General features: G+C 42.8%; 2 protein-coding genes across 4 annotated transcripts in view; one reads left to right on the plus strand and one right to left on the minus strand.

Annotated features, from left to right (window-relative positions):
• TMEM131 (transmembrane protein 131) overlaps positions 1-17,682 on the plus strand; it is a 178,019-nt gene extending 160,337 nt beyond the window's left edge. For all 3 annotated transcript variants that reach the window (XM_054009260.1, XM_054009269.1, XM_054009278.1), the window contains 6 exons: positions 1,980-2,145; positions 10,750-10,871; positions 10,957-11,053; positions 12,339-12,436; positions 15,096-15,259; positions 16,675-17,682. In XM_054009260.1, coding sequence (XP_053865235.1) covers positions 1,980-2,145; positions 10,750-10,871; positions 10,957-11,053; positions 12,339-12,436; positions 15,096-15,259; positions 16,675-16,971 — 944 coding nt within the window. In that variant the 3' untranslated portion in view covers positions 16,972-17,682. The remainder of the gene's footprint in view (positions 1-1,979; positions 2,146-10,749; positions 10,872-10,956; positions 11,054-12,338; positions 12,437-15,095; positions 15,260-16,674) is intronic.
• LOC128826151 (inosine-uridine preferring nucleoside hydrolase-like) overlaps positions 15,265-22,640 on the minus strand; it is a 58,914-nt gene continuing 51,538 nt past the window's right edge. The window contains exons 10-11 of the transcript XR_008442807.1: positions 21,154-21,239; positions 15,265-15,364 (exon numbers count right to left, since the gene is read on the minus strand). The gene's annotated coding sequence lies outside the window, so the exon portion shown is untranslated. The remainder of the gene's footprint in view (positions 15,365-21,153; positions 21,240-22,640) is intronic.

The raw sequence follows: 22,640 nt of genomic DNA on the forward strand, positions 1-22,640 counted from the left end.
TTGTTATAGGAGTGGGTGGGTGAGATTCTGTGGCCTGAGTTGTGCAGGAGGTCAGACTAGATGATCATAATGGTCCCTTCTGACCTTAAAGTCTATGAGTGAGTGAAAGCTGAGGTTAAAACTAGCCAATTTGAATGTCCTAGGGAATGAGAATATCTGAAGTAACCAGAGAGTATTTATTAGACGGAACTACTCACTATTACTATTTGCATTTCAATAGCAGCCAGAGCCCCCAGTAAGAACCAAGACTACCTCATGCTCAGTTCTGTACAGACATAATAAAGCAGTCCCTCTCCCAAAGAGCTTACTAAAAAGGCTTTACAATCTTATTCCCCTTCCATACAGTACAAACCAGCTTTGCCTGAGTCTTTCATCCAAGCTGTATCCCAAAAAAGCTTATAGATGTGAATAATACAAGATGAGAGTATTCTGGTGGGACCAGGGACAACTTTCTGTCCAACTTGAAGCCAGATGCTACACCTCAATCATTTGTTATGCAGTCAGGCTTTGAGGGCTGTGTTTGGTTCCAACTGATGACTGATACTTCAGGGCAGGGCATGAAACCAGAGAAACAATCAAACCTGGCTTTATGCCAACAGTGGAGGGGAGGAAATCGTGAAATGCAGAGTTCCTGCTTGATTCCACTTTCTCAGGAAGATCTTTGCCACTGCTGGCACAGATTGCTTTGGATGTAAACATATGCCTCTTGTAGTGATTATAATAGCATTTGTTTGTTGGTTTGGGTTTTTGCTTTCCTGCCCCTATATATTCATCTTCCCTGGAGTGAGAGTTTCAGCCACAAAACATTGAAAGATAATGGGGAGCTCTAGTTCTGGGGTAGGTGGAGAGTGGGGGGGTGGACATGGTTCCCCTTTCTAGGTGTGTAAGAGAGAAGCAGCAGCCTTCTGCATTGAGCGAGCAGGCACTAATGAAGACCATAGGAAAAGGTCAGTGTGATAGGAGCTAAGTGGCATGGATGAAAATTACAGCAGAGGTGGAGCTAAGGTAGGGATGTGTAGAGGTGATGATTGTCAGATGTAGGTGATGTGGTAGAATAACAGTTTATGGTCGAGTGTGATGCTAAGGCTACAGACAATGGAGGAAAATAGGAGATTTTTAATTGGGGAAATGGAGGTGGGTTTAAAGATACACCTTTCTCTACCCATTCCATGCTTTTTATATCCTGCTTTAACTCATTTTGTAAATAAACTACCTGCTGCCTTTGCTCCAGTTCACTATCCCAAAGGTATATAGCCAAAGACATTCCTATATAGGTCTGATGTGCAGTCCTGCAGCAATTTTAATTAGCAACTATATCAGTATTGGCTTCCTGTGCTGCAGTGTGCATCCATTTTTTTGCTGACAATTCAGAAATCTCCTGTTGTAAACTAAATCTGGTTCTGGATCGAGCTATGTTTTTTCTGCATTAATTATTAACCTATAAGTGATTTAAAAAAAAAAAAAAGCTTTTAAACAAAACGCTGAGAACTAGAACTGTGGGAAAGGTTGACTTGCAAAATGGTTGGAAAACTTAATTTTTACCGAAGTTTGTTCACCTGGTGTTTTAGCAAAAATTATAAACAGCTTTTTCACCCGACTGAAATCTACACAGACTCTGTGGTGGAAGGCCACTACCACGATTTGATAGTTTATTAGCAGAAAATTACAGGCTATAATAAAATTAGTTTTTGCTGAAGTTCTGTCACTAGTACAACTCCAAGACAGCTTTCCTCAGCCCAGCTTTTTGTGACATTATATTGGTTGATATTCATTTCACTTAATTCTCCATTTTCTTTCTATGAAAATTTGATATATGAATATTTCATACATAAATATTGTTACATGAATATATTTGAATGTAAAAATTTCTGAGAATTTGAGCAGGAGCTACAGTACTTCAGAAAAGATGACAAACCTCCTTAAGAGTTGCCCATGTGGTGAAATGAATACTATAAGACCTTTTTTGCTTGGTTTCCCAGCTACCGACAACCTTTATAAATTGTCTCTGCAAACCCTCAACGCAGATGCTTTCTTGAAACAACGACAGACCTCACCAACTCCTGCCTCTCCGTCTCCACCCCCTGCATCTCTAGCTTTTGTGCCACGAAGCACTTATAGTAGTATTGTGAACAGCAGTTGCAGCAAGTAAGTTGAAACCTCTCCTTCGTGTTAAGCAAGTTTTCAGTCTTTTTGCAATTATGTGAAGCTCATAGAAACATACAAATTAGAGGTGGAAAAAGAGCTGTCAGGTTATCTAAGTCATCCCCCTGCCAATATATTTCCCTAAAATATATTTCTTAATGTGTTTTCTCTCCCTTTTAATACTCTTTCCATTTCCCACGTAATTTCTATGGTTCTTGATTTAAAATGCTCTGAATTTGTTCTTGAAAATGTACCACTCCTGTAATTTTGCAATGGGTTGGGGTTTCTTAACTTTGATTCTTCAACGTGGCAGATTGGGAAAATGTGTCATCATAGACCACTGCTTGAGGTTGAAATGCTGCTGCTGAGACCTCTGTATCCATGATTTTACTGCTGCTGCTTTTGAGAAGCTGAAATTGATATAACAACTGAATTCCTCTGACACTTGCATTTTAAGCTGTTTGAGTACTGTTGGGCAAAATGTATTGATTCACTGTAAGATGATAAGCAATGATTGCTTTTTCCAGTTAAGGTTTGAGTAATCTTAATACATACCTCAGTTAGCCACTGCAACGCTGGCTGAAAATTATCCCATTGACTTCTTCAAAAAATCCAGTTGTCAGTCTGTTCAGCAAGAAGTTCCGAAATTCTTAAACTTCCATTGTCGTCCCTATTTATCTCCCTGTTGTGATAATCTGTGGTTGCCCTTGGGGTTAACGTCTGTTGTTTATCTTTGTAGGAAACCGAGGGCAGGTCTATGCTTAACCGCTCTAGCGGCGCAGCAGCACTGGTGCAGCTGCGCCGCTGTAGCACTTCAGTGAAGACTGCCTTGCTGATAGGAGAGCAGGCAGAGTTGGCAGAGTTAGTCCACATCCGCCAGAGGCAGTAGCTGTGTCGATGGGAGAAGCCCTGTTGTCGTCATAGCGCTGTCTACACTAGGGGTTAGGTCAGTATAAATGCATTGCTCAGGGATGTGAAAAATCCACCCCCCTGAGCAACGCCATTAAACTGATGTAAGTTTACAGTGTAGACCTGGCCTGACATCTTCCTGGTTTTACTAGCTTTGCCCAGTTTATTGAAAAGAATGATGGCATATACTCCTTTTATCCAGTAAGAACACAATATAGTTATAGATATCCTATCATTTTATTACTTCCAGAGTCATCCATTTACAGGACACTGGTACTTTAATGATCACACATTTATCAAACTTAGAAGAAATAATATTTCATGCATATCATAGTAGAGACATTATCTCAAAGCTGTGCAGTGCTTTTAAAAGCTCGGGATCCTCCATGTAACACAGATAACTGGGAATCTGATATAAAAATTCCTGCTCATCTTAACTCTACATTTAGTGAAAAAAACTAGAAATATACTTCTTAATCGCCTATATGTCCTAACTATCTGATTATCAAATGTCTACAATTGCACATAAGCGGTTTTTAAAAGCATAGATTATATGGAATTAGCTGATCAGTGCCGTTCTGCAGTAGGCTCTTATAAGCATATAGGGGAAATGGTAAACATAAGCTAGAATGGTGTTGCATTTTCCCATAAAGCTATATTTCCCCACTGATGCTGATAGCAATGTAGCCATGAAAAATTGATTCCCGTCTGCATTTTCTTTTGATAATTTTTTTTTCTGTTGCTACTGAGTGGTGTAATCTCAATATTCCTCCTTATAATTGGAAAAACTTACTGCCCTAAAGTATAAAAATATACATATTTTACTTCCTGGGCACAGTTGTTAATCTTTACTGAAAGAAAATCATATATATTTACAAATAAAATTTAAAAATCCAGCAGCTAAAATTAGCTCCTCTATCCCTACTGTTGTAGACTGAGACTAAGTAACATTAAAATACAATGACTTCTCTTAATTTTTTTACTTTTCCCTTATACAAATTCACCTCAATATTTGCGGTATTCCCTATATATCCAAGGAACAGTAAAATACTGAGGTAATGTTATAGAACATAGTTAATCTTTTAAGTATGACCTTTCTGCTCAGATTTCATGTAACTTGATTTTTCTCCACATTTGATGGCTAAAATATGGCTGCATATCAACAGTCTTTCTTACCAGCTTAGAGTGGCAAAACTACAGAATAGGCTTGTTAAATTTTTCAAATCAGCACTGGCTCAGTCATCTGCTCGTTTAAGAGCACTCAAGACCTTATCCAGTGCCCATTTAAATCAATTGGAAGACTTCCATTAATTTCAGTGAGGATTTGCAGTGGCTTTTAATCAGTATGATGCTTAAATTTTCCTCCAGTGAGTTTGGGTAGATGTGCTTGTTTTGTGGGGATTAAAATTACTGAAATGGGACGATGCCGTCCTCTGCTTAACAGTATTCTGAAATTTAGTTTGTCTAGAAGTTGTAATTCTGAGTAGTTAATTAAAAAAAATAATCATCATATGCCTCGGAGTACTAGTCATGGACCAGGACTCCATTGTGCTAGGTGCTGTACGGACACAAAACAAAGACTGTCCCTGCCTTGCACAGCCTAAGTATACGATGAGATATCAAATGAATACAGAGAGACAGAGTGACGAGTACAAGAACACAGTGGTACCACAGTGGTCAGCCTGATTGGCAGTGGCCTCTACACATCAACCAACTAACTCTTACATTTTTTGTAGGCATCATGTCAAAGGAGAGTTTGAAGGAGGATAATGAGGTAGTTTTTCAGATGTTTACAGGGAGCTCCTCCAAGTGGAAGAAAGCACAAAGGAGTGTCTGAAGATGTAGTAAGTGGCCAGTGGAGTCTGGAGGTAGTTGCTGACTGGAGGCAGGAGTCAACATTTCAATACTGAATGAGAGGTCATAGGTAGTGGGGTGGGAATAGGCTCTGAAGACCCTTGTAAATGAAGACAGGAAGTTTAGGTTTGGTGTGAATGAACAGGCGGAGTCACTGGAGAGATTCAAAGAGAAGGGTGACATGATCAAAGCAACAGGCCCTTAATATCATCTTTGAGCAGCCTTCTGAATGGATATCAGTAGGGCAAGACTGTATTTTTTCAAGGCCAGAGAGAGAGTTGTTGCAGTAATTAGGATGAGAGCATGGATGACCAACTTTAGCTGTGTGGAGGGCTTCTGTTCCTTCTCAACAATCTCCAAGACAGGATGACACATTCGAGAACCAGGAAAGAAGACCTGACAAGGAAGCTACTCCACAATCTAATATTTCTTCTTTCTCTTTGAATGAAGCTGTCATCTCATGTTTACTTTTTCAGACAGTTTCAAGATCTGATCGTTCCTATTAGAAGTAGTGCAGAAAATACGGCCCACACCCCTACTCCACCCCTGCTGAGTTCTTCTTTCAGGCATGGGCAAAGACTACTCCCCATGACAAGGATCACAAGTATTTGGACCTTTTGGGGCACAGGCAATTCTGGAAAAATACAATCGCATTAATTATACAACAATTAGCTCTTATTGAACATCTTCCACAAGAGCAGTTTCAAGCCATCATTGCAGAAGGGTAGCTCTTGGCTAGAATAGCCCAGCAAGCTTCTTTTTCTACTGCTACAGCTGTAGTAATGTGCAAGGCATCATGGCTCCAATCCTCAGGAGCCATGTGAGGTCCAGAACGTGGTAAGGGGACCTCCTTTTCAATGGTCTAAAGTTATTCAGGGACACCACAGATGATTTGCTGCGTACTTTGAAGGAATCCAGAGCTCGTCCATGTTCGCTGGGCATATGTCCACCTGCAAATAAAAGGTTTTGTCTATATCAGATAGTGCAGATCACATCCTTTTCAGTTCTCCACTTTACATAGACCATCAGAACCACCTAGAAAAAAGCCCAGCTTTCAAAAGGGAAGATCTTCATCTGCTACAGCAACCACGACTCAGCAGTTGACAAAGGCCAACGTTCCTTTTAAGTTTTCTGTTGAGAGCCATGAACACTCCTGCAATCCAGACCTGTTGTTGCACCATCTTACCCCATCAAACTTTTCCATATTATGGGGATTCTGTTTTCCATTTTCATACCTCATGAGAACAGATTACCTCCAACAGATGGTTTTGGAGGTTATAACTTCAGGATACACCATTCATTTCTGCTTCATGCCCCCTTGCCACCCTCTTCTCTGTCCCTTTTCAGGGACCCCTCTCACAAACCTCTTCTGAAGCAAGAAGTTCAGTCCCTTCTCTGTTTAGGAGCAATAGAACTAGTTCCCACTCCACACAAGAGAAGAGGGCTTTATTCCAAGGACGACTTGGTTACCAAAAAGAGAGGCAAATGGAGACTGATTTTTAGATCTACAGATGCAGAATACCTTTGTCAGGGTATAGAAATTAAAGATGACGCTCAGCCATCATTCCATCTCTGGACCTGGGGACTGCTTTGTGACCTTGACTGTTCGGAGATGTTTCATGGTGAGGCAGAACCACTACCAATATCATGTCCTTTCTTTCAGATTAGCTACCGCTCCCAGGCTGTTCACAAAAGTCATGGAAATGGTGGCTGCACAACTTCATCGGTGGGGAGTAATGGTCTTCCCTGGCCTCAACAATTGGCTTATCAAGGGACACTTCTACACAGATGTCAAATTGGCAGTTTCAGGGCTACAACTGTTCAACAGTCTTGGTCTCCAGCTCATCTTCATGAAATCCTCCCTCCTACCTTTACAAAGGATAGAGTTTATAGGGGCCGTTCTTGACCCCACCACAGCCAGAGCTCATCTCCAAATGGCTAGTGGGAGTCGCGATCGGCTGAACCTGCGGACGCGGCAGGTAAACAAACCGGCCCAGCCCGCCAGGTGCTTTCCCTGAACAAGCGGTGGCCCTAGTTTGAGAACCACTGATCTTGATGTTTCTCAAAGCTGTACTTTCTTGCACCACAGAAGTTTAAGAGGTTCTGCTGAATGTCTACTACCAGAAAAACTTACCTTGCTTTCAGAAATAGAAAAGGTTTTAGCACTGGTGTACTCAACATAGTTTGTCTCCTGTTGATTCATTCTGAAGAAAGAGGCCTTTCTTTGGGTTCCATTAAAATTCACATAGCTGCCATCACAGCATTCCATTCTCCCATACAAGCCTTCTCGGTATTTGCTTACTCTGCAATGTTGAGATTTATAAAGGATCTACTAGACCTCTTCCCGAATGTTAGACACTCTACTCCCACCCGGGACTTAAAGTTAGTTCTCAATGCTCTGGTGAAGCCACACTTTGAATCATTAGCAGCCTGTTCAATTCTGAACCTCTCCATGAAAACCGCATTCCTGGTGGTTATTATCTCTGCCCAAAAGGCTGGAGAAACTGTGAGCTTTATATGGAGGGTCAACCGTTTCCATCTTTGTCAAAGATAAAGTTTCTCTCTGACCATATCCACACTTTCTACCCAAGATTACTTAGGATTTTCATATCAATGAATTAATTAATCTCCCAGTAGTCTATCACAAGCCTCATCAGTCAAGACAGGAAGTTGGTCTTTGTACCTTAGATGTTGGGAGAGCATTGACTATCTATCTGGACAAAGCTAGATCTTTTTGATCTTACCTGAGATTTTGTTTTTATTGCCAACAGAGCTAAAGGGGTTCCAGTAATTACTTAGATGCTTTCTAAGTTTCTGGTTGCGTACTCTTTTGTTATGCACTTGCTAATATACTCTGCCTGCTTAAGGTCATCGCTCATTCTACCAGATTGTATTGCATGTCTGTGGCCCTGCTAAAGGACATGTCCTTTTACAGAAATATGCAAGGTTGCTGCATGGGCTTGGACCCACACTTCCTCAAGACATTATACATTGGTCGATGCTTCCTGGGCAGATGCTGGCTTTGGCTCTGCAGTCCTGTAGGCAGCCTTAGACTGAGTTCCAAAGCCCCCATGTTCTTCAGGGGGTACTATTAAGGAGTCACCTCAAGTGGAGCACACATAGCAACACGACTCTGAGAGGTTACTGGAGTTCTTTGAGATGGGTGTCCCTGTGGGTGCTTCACTACCTGCTCTCTTTCCACTCTGCTTTGGAGTCACCTTCTTTGGGCTTTGCAGTGGAGAAGGAACTGAGGGAAGTTTTTGAGAACAAGGATCTGTGGGGCATATGCAGGGGCCAAATGGGCACTGACACCAAAAATTTCTGAAGGTGCGTGCAAACCTCAAGAAGAACTCCAGGAACTGTACAAGGAAAATAATCTCTCCTTGAATGGTGTGTACCTAGGATAGATTTGTTCACTTTGCCTCTCTGCAAAGTTACTAGTTTTCTGCACATGGCATTGAGTGAAGCACACTGAGAATAAAAGTCTTCTGTGCCTACTGGAAGTTGGGGGGTTGATGTACATGTTTCCCTCATTAACTGTAGTAGTAAAGGACTCGACCAGCTCATGAAAGAGAGAAACTAGCTTGTTACATTTAAACTCTGAACCTTACTACAACCCAGCTCAGGATAGCATGGCTCCTAAGGGGCTAGAGATGTGCCTAAGCATGTGTCTGAAGTTCTGTCTGCTCAGGAGTCTTCCAGAAAAGCAAACCAATGAAAGGAGAGAGAACCTGTTTGACTTTCTTCTTCTGTCTTAGTATGTGCTACAGATCTCATCCGTAAAATACATTTCACAGCCATTTCAACTTCATAGCCATATAGAAAATAGACCAGTTTCTCTGCAGCCCAAAGTCATCAGTCTCATGAGGGACTTCATTGCATTTAAAACCTCCCACTAAAAAGTCCCAGGTGTTGTAAGATATTAACGTGGTATTTAGGAAGCTACTAAAACATCCCCTTGAGTCACTGGATACTTCGGATGTTCAGGCACCTAAATTCCTTTCAAAGGCAGTGCTTAAATTCCACCTTAATTAAATCAGTTATCCAGCCAACTTTCTTCCTCTGCCTTTATGCCTTCCCAGCAAGGCTCTTCTACGAAAACTAAACATAAACAGGTCCTGAAGTTTTCATCTGTAGTGAAACCTAAAAACCCTTAGAAAGGGCTTTAAGTTTTCTGTTTCATTTTAACCTGATACACTAGGTTATGCTGTTTCCAAGAGCCATGTCAAATGGCTGGCTGCATCTCATATTTTTGTTCCTTAGACTTGTAACTTTATAGATATGTGCTATGGTTAGTCCAGGGATCGGCAACCTTTTGCATGCGGCTTGCCAGGGTAAGCACCTTGGCGGGCCAGACCGGTTTGTTTTCTTGCCACGTCCGCAGGTTTGGCCGATCGTGGCTCCCACTGGCTGCGGTTCACCTCTCAAGGCCAATGGGGGTGGCAGGGAGCGGCGCGGGCCGAGGGGTGTGCTGGCCGCCGCTTCCTGCCGCCAGTGGGAGTCGTGATTGGCCGAACCTGCAGACGTGGCAGGTAAACAAACCGGCCCGGCCCACCAGGGGGCTTACCCTCGCGAGCCGCGTGCCAAAGGTTGCTGACCCCTGGGTTAGTCAGAGAGGAGTGTATCACATGCCCCCAGCATCTGGTAATCATTTAACTGTGAGATTTGGAGGACAGCCAAATTAAGTTACTTGCGTGCTTCTATGAGGTGTTACTGCATGGCCTATGTCACCACAAGCTTGTAAACTTAGCCCAGCAGTGCTATAGGAATTCTCTGAACGAGCAGTGCTCCAGGTCTCCCACTCCACAGTAGCTTTATTTTCTGGTATAACTTTCTCTCTCTTGATGTATTTTATCCCTTCATTAAGTAACTTCTAAGATAGGTTCATCTGAATAAAGCACATTGCTACCTTGCAGTATATTTGCTTCTGCTTGTACTTGTCACTTTTCTGTTCATACAGGTATGTTTACTTCTAAAAAAATTTTGAGAGAAATACTCTGGAAATTAAGTCTCCAAGAGTGGGGACCTATTTCAGCTGGCATCTTTTGAAAATAAAATTACTTTCCTTGTAACGTTTGCTGAAGATGGAAGGATATATTAGATCATTGCTCCACTGAGCACCTCCCTTCAGAGCCCAAAATTCTGTAATCCATTTGATTTTTCAAAATTTGTACATTTCCACTTTTTGCTTACAAAGCAGCTAATGGCAGGAGGCACTAGGATTTAGAAATGGTTGCATTGTGGGGCAGAACATGACACCTCCTGCTGGAACCATTAGGTTTAGAATTCTAAGCTTCAGAAAGTTTACTCCATCCAAGCTAGAAGCATGGACCCAAATCTGATGATCTTTTGCAACCTGTATATTACAACTAATTTTTCCATTCACCTACCTTTGTCCCCCACCCCACATCCTAACTAATTCATCCTCCAAGGGGGTCCTCCATATTCTGTAGGAATTCAACCCTTCTTGCCTTTATTTTCTAGGTCCTGCCTAACCAAACTTTTCTTCCAGATTAAGAAAACTAATGTATTTCCTCTAGATCTCAGCAATGCTGCTGCTTGGAGCCTCTGTGTTTGTAATCACTCAATAGTAATTCCTTTGTTTGATTATGTAGTCAAATTATTGACATCTGGTTGTTCTAGTCACAGATCTAAATGTCAACAGGATAATTAAAAACTGGGCTTTGGGAGCTAGTGCGGTATTGTATTCTGGTCAAAAAGGTCACTAAGCTATTTCTGTAATAACTTTATATAATTGCAAAGCCAGTTAAATACTAGTCCTGAGAACTTCCTTTTGTAGTAATGTGCTGAATCCCAACATTTTACCTTTTTTTCCCCACCCAGTGAAACAAAAAGCAAGCCCTTTAACGGTATCAAACACAAGTTGGCAAAGGCAGCCTCTCTCCCTGGCAGGAACGGAAATCCCACCTTTGCTGCTGTAGCTGCAGGTTACGACAAGAGCCCAGGTAATGGCACTGTTTTGGAGTACAGTGTTGAATGATGTTCTTGTACCATTTCATTGCTTTACTTAATTTGAATTCATTGTTGCAGGTGGTAGTGGATTAGCAAAGGTTTCACCAAATAAAGCAGATGTTTCTGGCAATATCAGCATTTCTCACACACCTGTTGACAGCGATGGCTCTGACAGGTAACTAATACACTTCTAGTAACCATCCCCCCCATTCCCTCACCACCCATATAAAAACCCTAGGGAATACACATGAAGTCAACAGAGGCATTCTCTGCATGGCTAAGAGGAGCTCATTCTGGTTCCTAGAAGGGATTCTTTTATTAAAAATTTCCGAGTTGGATATCGGAAGATGACCTTCTAAACATGAGTATCATTAGCATGTCCAAGTTTCAGACCTATATGGGTGACTTGGAAGTAGGGGAAAGTGTCCTTAATGGCATCTGATTCTTATCCTTTCTTTAACTCTTTTTTCCCTTTGCGAGACAATTCTGTCTTCGTCCCCATCCAAACAATAGGGAACCCACGTGGCTTTCTCAGCATCTTGAGAAGCATGCACTAGGTTCACCTGATGTAGCCTATAGGTGGAATTTCTGACCACAAAGCAGGGGAACCAAGTGCAACGCTCTTCCTCTCCTAATTTAACCTTGAGGGCAGGAATGGTGACTGCATTTCCCAATGTTGAGGGCAGAAGCAGAGTGTAGTCAGACTAACTGATACTCCCCAGTTGGCAGCGTGACCTATGTGAAGTGGGAATGAATGTTACATCAACGTTGTTATTAGAGCAATGGGAGAAAATGAGCTCTGAGGGAGGATGTTTGTCACACATCTAGTAACTGTTATGGAGTAAGAACTAGACATCCACTAGGCTTCTGCTTTTCTGACCAAGCTTCTCCCTCCCTCCCCCCATTTGTTATTGATCCCAGTTAACCTATCTGCTTTTCATTAAATTTAAATCCAGAAACTACAAACTTAGTAATTGAATGGCTTTCTTTTAAGGGATCTCTCAAATAATTTAGAACCTAGACTTCACTGGCTGGCAGAGAATTTCTCCTAGATTGTGACACCAAAAACTTCTGAGAAATTGAGCGAAAGAGCTATTGTCAAACGTGCACTTGTTATAACTGTATCAGCAATTAACTAATCTGCTCTATTTCCGGAGAGGTTTATCTCTCATAAGACAGGTGCCAACAGAAAAGTAAGCAAAAAGGCTAACTGAAATACTTAGGGCCAAATAAGAGAAATCTAAATTAACTGAGTGCAATAATGAGTTAAAATTAAAAAATATATATATTTAAAATACTTCAGTTCTCTTTACACGTGGTCTCCTATTTCGACTTGTACTTCCTAACAATATATCTGTTTGTTCCACACAATGTTTATATGTATAGCACTAAGTTGTTATCATTAGTGATACAATTTCAGTGTTAACTTTTGTGTATTGTTCCTCCCCCTGTATGTTTAGTTCTGGTTTGTGGAGTCCCATCAGCAACCCTAGCAGCCCTGACTTCACACCCCTCAATTCATTCTCAGCATTTGGAAATTCTTTCAACTTAACTGGAGGTGAGCTTTTTAACACTAAAATTAGTAAATAATAATTAGTGGAGTGTGAAAAATTCTTCATTCCTTTCTCCATATTGGAAAAATAAAAATAGTTCTTCAGTTTTTTTGTTTAAGGGGAAGGAATGGTCTATACAATGGTTCTCAACCAGGAGTATGCATAACCCAAGGGGTACACAGAGGTCTTCCAGAGGGTACATCAACTCATCTGGATATTTGCCTATATTTACAACAAGCTACATAAAAAGCACAAGCGACATCAGTACAAATGAAAATTTCATACAGTGACTTGTTTATACTGCTCTATATACTATACACAGAAATATAAATAAAATATTTATAGTCCAATTGATTTCTTTTATAATTATATGGTATAAATGAGAAAGTAAGAAATTTTTCAGTAAGTGTGGCTGTGACACTTTTTTGTATTTTTTTTGTCTGATTTTGTAACCAAGTAGTTTTTAAGTCAGGTGAAACTTGGGGTACACAAGATAAATCAGATTCCTGAAGGGGTACAGTAGTCTGGAAAGGTTGAGAGCCGATGGTCTAACCCAGAAGAAATAGCAATTTATTTTGATATTACTTATATGCTGAAACTGTAGCGACAGTAACATTCTGGTTTTAACTGTCCTAAAGTGGACAAAGAAAGACAACAGATGTATGTTGCTTCACTTGGTTAGGAATAGAAAGTAGGCTTAGATTATACTCTTATTTGAAGCTGACAATTTCAAACGGTTTTCTGCTGTGAAGCTTTATGAGGTCTCGGATTTATGCCATTGGGTCTTGCTGTGTTGGATTGACTTCTCATGTGGTAGTATGGTAGGGTTACCATATTTCAGCAAGCAAAAAAGAGGACGGGAGGAGCCCCGCCCTAGCCCCACCCCTGCCCCTCCCACTTCCCGCCCCCCCAGAATCCCCAACCCTCCCCCCGCTCCTTGTCCCCTGACTTCCCCCTCCTGGGACCCCTGCTCCTAACTGTCCTCCAGAACCCCACCCCCTACCTGTACCCTGACTGCCCAAAACTTTCTCCACTCCCCCCAAAAAGCCCCCCCCCCGAACTCCCGACTCCCCCCCCTGTCTCTTGACTGCCCCCTCCAGAACCTCCCTGCCCCTTCTCCTGCCCCCTGGCCCCCTTACCCTGCTGCTCAGAACATGGTGTTAGGCTCTGTGTGGAGCTGGACATGTGGCTGCGCTCCCCAGCACAACACACAACCCGGTCCCTGGCCCTGCACAGTGCTGCCGGAGCGGGGCGCTGGGCTGCCGGGGAGGAGGAGCTGCCGGCTCAGAATGCAGGGAGAGGGGAAGGGGGAGGAGGAGCTCTACAGCTGCTCCGGAGTCCAGCCCGTGACTTTCCTGCAGCCCTCCCAGCCGCTCGCTCTGCTCTGCCTGGGGGGAAATCCCGGACATTTTGAGTGATTTACAAATTCCCCCCCCGGACGCTATTTTTAGCACAAAAAGGAGGACGTGTCCGGGTAAATCCGGACGAATGGTAACCCTAAGTATGGTGCTTCTTTTGAGTGACAGGAAATGCTGCTTCCAAAAATACTAGTTAATAGGCTATTGGGAGATCAACAGCAAGGTAACTAGCTATGGGAAGTTTTTTCTAAACTACATGTGTCAGTATTCAGATTGCCAAAGTTGCCGGATGTAAAAACTGTATAAAATAACACCTGCTCTACGGAAGAGAGATAATGAGCTTCTGTTCTCCTTGTCTCAGAACAAAAGAACAAGAGGACTTTCAATGAAACCAAATGGTAGACATTTCAAAACTGATAAAAAGAAACACTTTACATTCAATTAATAATTAGATTGTGGGACTTTGAATCCTACTAAATTATTGATGCCACAAAATGTTATTGAGGCAAAATGGGATTGGAAGCTTATTTGGACAACAAGACTATGCAGAGTTATAGCAGTTAATGGAAACAGTGTTTTGGGACAGAGACAGCCCTCATGCTTCAGGTTTTAAATCAGTCTCGAGCTATTGGGGATCAGGATGAGACCAGATGAGATCATACCTGCCTACTGTGGGGTTTTTGCACCTTCCACTCAATCACGTAGTGTTGGCCACTTTCAAAAATGATACCGGACAAGATGGACTGTGGGTCTTATCCAGTATGGCAGTTCTGACATTCTTTTACAGCAGTGAAAAAACCTGTTCTATTTCAGCTGTAACTGAGAAGGTAATGCTGCAAATGTGATCCCTGAGACCTTGTTTCATCACCTTAACCTGTTCCATCTCTGGGATTTATTCTTTATTATTCATTAAGAATTCCCGACATAAACTTGACCACCACCCCACAATGATGTTGGCAAGGAATCCCAATTCCTGGCACTAATGAACTAATATCCAGTACTGCGAAAAGCACTGAAGAGGGGGGGGTGTGTGTGTGTGTGTAACTTTTTCTCTAAGTATGATCTTGGTTCCAGTAAGATGTCAGCTGTGGACAGCAAGCTTCCAGGATTGTGCTGGATGAGTTTTTCAGATATTCCCCTATCTGGTACAACAGATAGAAAAATAGAGAAAGCTCATGTATAGATCCTATCTGTTTCCTCCTGTATTGGTATCCACTACACTGTGGAAACTCTTACACTATAATATTGTGTTTAAAATATCAGGGGAAATGTGAAGTGTTCTTTGTTCGTTTGTTTTCCTTTTTAGAGGTTTTCAGCAAACTTGGGCTCCCTCGATCTGCTTATGGCCAGGATATGCAGCGAAACTGGAGTGAAGTTAGTAACATCCCTTCATCCATCTGGGACTCTTCGGCTACCGCTCCTGTACCCTCCTGGCCAACAAATTCAGGTTCCCCAACTCACACAACTGCAGTAAGTACACAGGCTATATAATCTTTTTTAATTGAGTGCTGCTGAAAGTTCATTCAATCTTCAAGTGAAGAGTTGACAAGGAAGAACATAGTCAAAATAAAATAGCTGTTGAATAAAAAAAAACTATTAAAATCATATGGGTGCTGTAAAAACCAATGAAAACTATCAGCTCACCTGCAAATAGATCACTGTATATTGCTTTACACAAAATACTTGTCTTAGGGCTGGTCTTACAGCAATGGTGGAAGCACCTGGAATTTTTATAAAATCACTTGTTTGGTACCCAAGCACTTCCAGCATTGCACATACACACCCGTAGTGCTGCTATCTATCCTGCACCGAAAGCCAGGAGCATTAGCTCTATCACCTGTAAAGCTACTCCTTCTGTTTTCATGCACAATTAAGAACAGCCAAGGTGACATTTGGCAGATCTTGATTCTGCTTAGTAGCCCCAATATCCCAACCTCTAAATCACTGCAGTCCAAGACATGTGATGTTTTCATACCCACTCTTGAAGATTTTCCTAACGCTGCAGCTTAAAAACAAAGGCCATAAACACAGAGAAAGAAATCAGAAACTGAAGGATAGAGTCTTTGCCGACCATTGACTTTAACCACGCAGGTCATATAGCTAGCTAGCTAGAAAGAAGAATAGATCCTACATTCAGACAGATAGTGGTAGGTCCACACTCTCATCCTCACACTCCATATTTTACTCATTTAGTATGAAGACTAACATTCAGGACAGCAATGGGGAAGGGTTTTTGTTGAATTGTGTCATGTTTTTTCTCTTGCTACGGTTAGTTCTTATAGTGTACAGGGAAATTAGTTTGTGTACAGTTTCCTCCCCATTTCAATGCAGTGTTTACCTCATATAAGAGTTTAGGTGGTGTGATGCACCTTTTGTTGCTAAACTTTAACTGTTTGGTTTAACTTATCATTTTAGTGACATAGGAGAGATTATAAGAATGTCACTTTGATAACACTTCAGCATCCTCTGCAACTACTACCTAAATCACTTCTCGGTAGTTCCCTTTTGCTGGTGCATAGTTAGTTTCACATAGGAGCAGGGATGACTCCTCCATTCCTGGGGAAAAAAATTTGCAGAAATGAAGTTTCAGTATTCAAGGTGAAAATCTTGAGATTCAAAATCCAGGTTGTTACTACTTAATTTTCCAAAATGAGTTTTAATTTTTGCCCTCAAATGCAGAATTCATGGGTATGTAATTGTTTAACATATGGAAACGTATCAGGCTGTAGAAAGCTCAGGTAATGTTGAAGTCCAGTGCTGGACTAACTAAACGTGTCTGAGCTAAAGGAAACATTAGTTTGAAAGCTGCCAGACAAAGAGCAATGACTAAGACTAATGCTGTATTAACAGGTTTATAACTAACCAACAATTTTTTTGTACTGCAGTCGATCCTTGGCAATCCCAGTAGCCTGTGGTCTACCACCACTCCATTCAGCAGTTCTATTTGGTCAAGTAACCTCAACAGCACCCTTCCCTTCACCACTCCGGCAAATACGTTATCTGGTATTGATCTCATGGGTAGTGAAAACTCCCCCGCTCCTCCTCCATCTACTGTTGCCAGTGTTACTAACCCGGCTGAAGACATGGGACAGACCTATAATCCCTGGCGAATTTGGAGCCCTACAATCGGAAGAAGAAGCTCAGATCCTTGGTCTAACACTCACTATACTCATGAAAACTGAAATTAGGCTATACAAAGGGACTTTTATCCTGATCATGATCCAATTCTGAATATGCCATTTTTGAAACATCATTTTCAGGCTATTACCATTGCTTTTTTCTTCCCTTTTTGCAACAAAGTTAGGAACCAGTCCTGCTTTCATCACTTTCTCCTTTTAAAGTCTACCTTGCAATTACGATAGTGTGAGATTGCAGTTAAGCTTGAAAAAGTCAGTGTGGTGACAAACCAAACTTCAGCTAAGATTTGTAAATCGGAACAATTTTCATTGGTTTCATATTTTATCATCTGCCATTCTTTATTTGGGAGACCATTTGAATTAGAAAATGGTCCCAGCATGCAGCAATTTTATCAAAGTACCAGTTTTTGGTTTTTAATTTTTTTTTTCCAGTATTATGCTCCAAGATCTAATTTTTTAAAAAAGCACCTTGTGCTAAAAATGCAGAGTATTTTTTTAAAATAAGGCTGTCTTTGTTAACAGGTTCTAAGAATGTAAAAACATTAAGAGCAAAACTGGCTGAATGTAAGAGAATTCATTCTGTTAAGACTGTGTACACTTTCTGTGCTCTTTGTACATTTGTAAACCTGAATGCATTTTTAAGTTGAACTGAAATGCACATAGCCAAGACTTGTGAAAGAAACAAGATACCCCGTGCATTTCTTACAGACACAACTTTGGGTTGTACTTTAAAATAAATAATGCTTTTTTCAAAAACTGTCTATTGTGTTTCTATGCTCCAGGCTCTGCAGATTTGCATATGTATAGGTCTGTTTGGCCATAATGGCTTCAAGGCAATTTTCATTCTGTGCACATGGGCTTTATGAGCGGGAACCCCACTGCACATGAAACACCTTCCATTGCAGGCTGTTGTTTTCAGAGCAGTGGAACTATATTAGTGCAGGTCACCTATATGGAGGTTTGCTCTCTAGAAGAACACTGTGCAAAAACACCTATTGAGTGTAAACTTTCTTTTGAAAGCCAGCTGTGATAAAGTTTGCTAGCAACAGGCTTGGCAGCAACGGCTACACCTCTAGTCTGGTAATGCTGCTCTTCCTGTCAGTCACTAGACAGCAATACTAGGCATATTGGCTCCTCCAAAGCTGTGTGTTGTGTTTGCAGATCAAGTTCACTCCTACACTTCGATAGTGCCCTTTGCCAGCAGTGAATCAAGTATGTTCTTAGTGCTTCCTGGGGGTAAGAGCTGCAGAAGGCAGCAAAAGATACACTTGATTTTGTTTTCACGCATGGTGTGCTCTCTGCAGAGTAACCTCTCCTACAACTGCTTGTACAACATAGAGAAGGGAGACTACCTCTGCTACTCAATGCTTCCCTGCAAGAGCAGAAAAGCAGACGAGAAGGGCATTCGTATCAGCTGTTCTTGCTGCCTCTGGACAAAGCTTAAAGGTATGAATTTCTGAAAAAGGAACTTTAGAAATGCAGGAGGGGAATACAAGAAAACCTTGGAATTCCTGGATTGTAGAGTCCAGGCTGACAGCTAGATCTTTGAGTTCACCAGCCATTCTTTCATACACTGTGTTCCACTACCTTTTGATAACTAGACTGAACCATTTACAAGACAGCCTGTCACCAGCTCTGTATTTGCATGCTGTGGACAAGAGCCACTGACATGTCCTAGCATGTTTCCTCAATTCCCTCTAGTTTTGACCCAAGTAGGAAGTGAGACTATTCTAAAGCAGGCACTCCCACCCAAACTCCAACTATACCTTCCCTGAAATCCCAACCCCAACTCTGCCCTCAGGGGGTGCAGCAGGGGGCTCAGGGCGGTGGGTTGGGATGCAGGAGAGGTGTGGGGTGAGATGGGGTTCAGGGCAGGGGGCCAGGGTGTAGGAGAGGTTTGGGGGGCAGGGCGTGCCTGCCCTGCCCCGCACCGCTCCAGGAAGAGGCTGGAACGTGGGGAAGAGAGGGGGGCTGTGTGTTGCTGTTGCTTCAGGCACCGACCCCAGCAGCTCCCATTGGCTGCAGTTCCCGTTCCCGGCCAATTGGAGGTGCTGGCGGCGCTCCCTGAAGCAACAGCACCACACAGCCCCTCTGCCCCCCCTTCCCTACATTCCAGCCTCTTCCCGGCGCAGGGCAGGCAGGAAGTCTGCCCTGCCCCTGGTGCACATCCAGCCAGAGCTGCTCTAGGTAAACACTGGGGGAGGGCAGGGGGGCTGTGAGGGGCTTGCGGGCTGCTGCCTGTTTGAGACCCCTGCGCTAAAGTGTAGTCAAACAAATACTTGAATAGGGTGGGGGAGGGGGTTTTGTATACATACATCTGCACAGCCCATATTCTATTTTAGCCCCTAGCGTAGACCTGAGCCATTGCTGAGTTTTAAGCCACCTTTTTTTTTTTTTTTTTTGCACTTGTAAGCCTGGGATAGCTGTGCCAGCGCTGCTCTTCAATATTTATGCCAACTTTTACACAGGCTGCAAATCACTTAAAGGGCCAGGGCAGCTGCCTGAATCATGAAGATGCTGGGAAGCCCAGGCCGTGTACCCCATGCAAATGCAGGAAGGGAAGGGATGAGATAGGATTTATTACCAAGCATCCTCCTACACCAGCTTTATGACCACACACATGAAGCATCACCATGCCAAGAAGCACCCGTGCTAGCCACCTTGCTAGCCCGGAAACTCATTAGCCTGCTAAATTATTGACTGAAGGCACTTTAAAATTTGCTTACAACAAAACTGACCTGTCTGGTTTAACTGAGCAGCATGACGACATCTGGGCTTTAGCTGGTGCCTTAAGTGCTGTATTAGAGCTGACAGTACAAGACCATATTTATTAACTCTGACACTGCCATCACACCTACTCATTTTTACTCTTCTGCATTCCAGTTATTCTCTAGCAGCCTCCCCTCCTTAACACATTTTTTTTTAACCTTTCCTAGGCCCCATTTAACCCTATCTATTGCCCATGTTACTTCCTCATGTCCTTAGGAAGATATGTCTGGCCACCCTTCTTCCTTTCAGGTATAGTCGGGTGGCTTTGATCATCAAGACTACTGCAATCTTGGCATCAGTGCAGGCCAGAAGATGATGATGGCCTCTGACCTGCCTTTCCCTTATGCCAGGAGAGGCAGTAAACTACCAAGGGGGGTGTAGTTGGGAGAGCTGCAAGATCCAAAGGAGGTAGCACTGCAAAATTATTGCACTCATTGGGGAAGGGATGTATGATCAAATGGCCTGACAGGCTGTGGAAACTGGAAGAAAACCCCAGGAGCCCTAGACCTGACGAAGATGACATCTTATCCTAGTTCAAGATGACTAGCTGAGCAAGTGAGGCGTGATTAGGGTTTCTAGGCCCTGGGGAGTGCTCACTAATCCTGTCTCCTCCCCTGACCTTGTTCTCCTAATGTGATCGAACTTTCCTCACTGCCACTTCCTAAACTACTCATGCTAAAACCCAGTGCAGGGAAGGCAATATGCATCATGCAGAGAGAAACAGGCAATGGAAGGAGGAGAGAGAGGACTAATGCCTCTCTCCCTCATTCCAGAAGTATCAGCAGGATGCTGCTGCACTTGGAGGTTCCTCAAGGTTAATGCTCCTTTATCAACTAGAGATCCCCTACAATTAGGTCAAGTGCAAGCAATCCTGGAGACTTGTCATGGCATGTACAATATAAGAACAGGGCCTAGGTTTCATAAGTGCACCAGAGGATTTAGTCAGAATTTTGAGGAACCTCAACCACACAGGGCCACAGAAAAGTGACTGAAACGGCACCGTTACTGCAAGGGGCTGCTTGTGTGTCCAAGCTGCTTAGGTTACTGAAAGGAAAGGAGGATTTTTACCACTGTCAGCATCACAAAGCCTACTGCACTGCAAGAACAAGCTGGAGTCTGTCTTACATCAACAAAATATCAGCTAAGTTCTGCTTTTTCAATCTTTACTCTTGGTGATGAAGAGTGAGGCTGGAAAGAACAGCATGATTTTCCCTGCAGCCCCTAAGCTGAACCAATATCTGAAATTGTTCTGCCTCTAGAATCAGCTATGAATGGCACAGAGAATAAAGATGAAATGATATTTCCCCAGAATCAGTTACTAGTACATAACCCCACTTTCAACTAGAAATCTATCAATGGAGACCCTTCATTACATCTGCAGCTCAAAATTGCCTTGCTAGAGGTTGCACAGGGCCAAATCCTGCTCCCATTGAAGCCGCTGAGAGATTTGCCATTTACTTTGTTTGCAGGATCAGGCCCTCATTCCGGAAAAGTCCAACGGCTCAAGAGAAAACATCCAGTGAGAGATTTCCTCAGTTCATCGCCTGGCACAAAGAAAGGAAATCAGTATCCTAAGCTTTAAATTCATTAGTGCTTGTAAAGTGAATGGACAGAGAATGCACAGGGAAACTGTACAGTTTAGATAAACGGCAAAAAACAAGTCAGCGCATTTAAAGCAAGTGACAAATCCAGACTGTGAATATTTCAGTGTGGGTGAAAGAAGGTTCCCTTTTTAATGCCAGATGAATTCAAATGGCAAAAAGAAGCTACGGTGTTCTTCCCCGCCCAGCTCACAAAATACACAGTGGAAGTGTGTTAATCCTTAAGCCAGGGATTGGCAACCTTTGGCACGCGTCCCGCCAGGTAAGTCCCCTGATGGGCCGGGCCAGTTTGTTTACCTGCTGCATCCACAGGTTCGGCTGATCGTGGCTCCCACTGGCCGCGGTCCGCCATCCCAGGGCAATGGGGGCGGCGGGAAGCGGCGGCCAGCACATCCCTTGGCCCGCGCTGCTTCACGCAGCCCCCATTGGCGATCGGCCAAACCTGCGGACGTGGCAGGTAAGCAAACCAGCCCGCCAGGGAGCTTACCTTGACAGGCCGCGTGTCAAAGGTTGCCAATCCCTGCCTTAAGCAATGTCCACGGAGATCTGGTCATTATTATACAGCTTGTTTTAAAATTACAAATTTTGGAGTCGGGCCCTGTCCCTAAGGTTTCAACTGATGTTTGCAGCCATTTAAAATGAAAACAAGGCCCATTAAACATACAGTGATACTAAGTCAGCATATAATAGCAGGCAGAAATCTATACTGCAGCTATTAAAACAATCAGAATAGAATATTGCTGAAATCAGTAGGCTGCTGCCAGACAACTGCAGCAAATCGACAATATTTTACTGTGCTTTCCTGTGTGTGTCTTTGTGGAGCCTCCTTGAGAAGTTTCAGCTATTTAGCCCCTAAGGCAGTGGAAACCACACTGGCAAATTTCCCCCACACTGCCAGCAATTGTGATTAAATCAGTGATTTGCAAATCACACCTTGTCTAACTCAACAGATTTGACCAATACAATTAAATTCCTCTCTGCACAGCAAATAACTAGAGAGCTTTAAATATAGATCAACAGCACCACCCTGTGGCTTAAGTAAATGTAGTACTTTCAGATTTGTCAGTTTTCAAAGGTAAGATACAACAAGCCAGAATAGGCCTTGTCTACAGTACCGCGGTAAGTCAACCTAAGTTACACTACTCCAGCTACATGAATAACGTAACTGGAGTCGATGTAACTTAGGTCGACTTACAGTGGTGTCTACACTGCACTGCATCGATGGGAGACACTCTCCCGTCGACTTATCTCACTCTTCTCGTTATGGTAGAGTAACGGAGTCGGCCGGACAGCGCTCTGCCATCAATTTAGCAGGTCTTCACCAGACCCGCTAAATTGACCCCC

The sequence above is a fragment of the Malaclemys terrapin genome, chromosome 1, assembly GCF_027887155.1.
Source record: "Malaclemys terrapin pileata isolate rMalTer1 chromosome 1, rMalTer1.hap1, whole genome shotgun sequence".
NCBI classification, from domain to species: domain Eukaryota; kingdom Metazoa; phylum Chordata; order Testudines; family Emydidae; genus Malaclemys; species Malaclemys terrapin.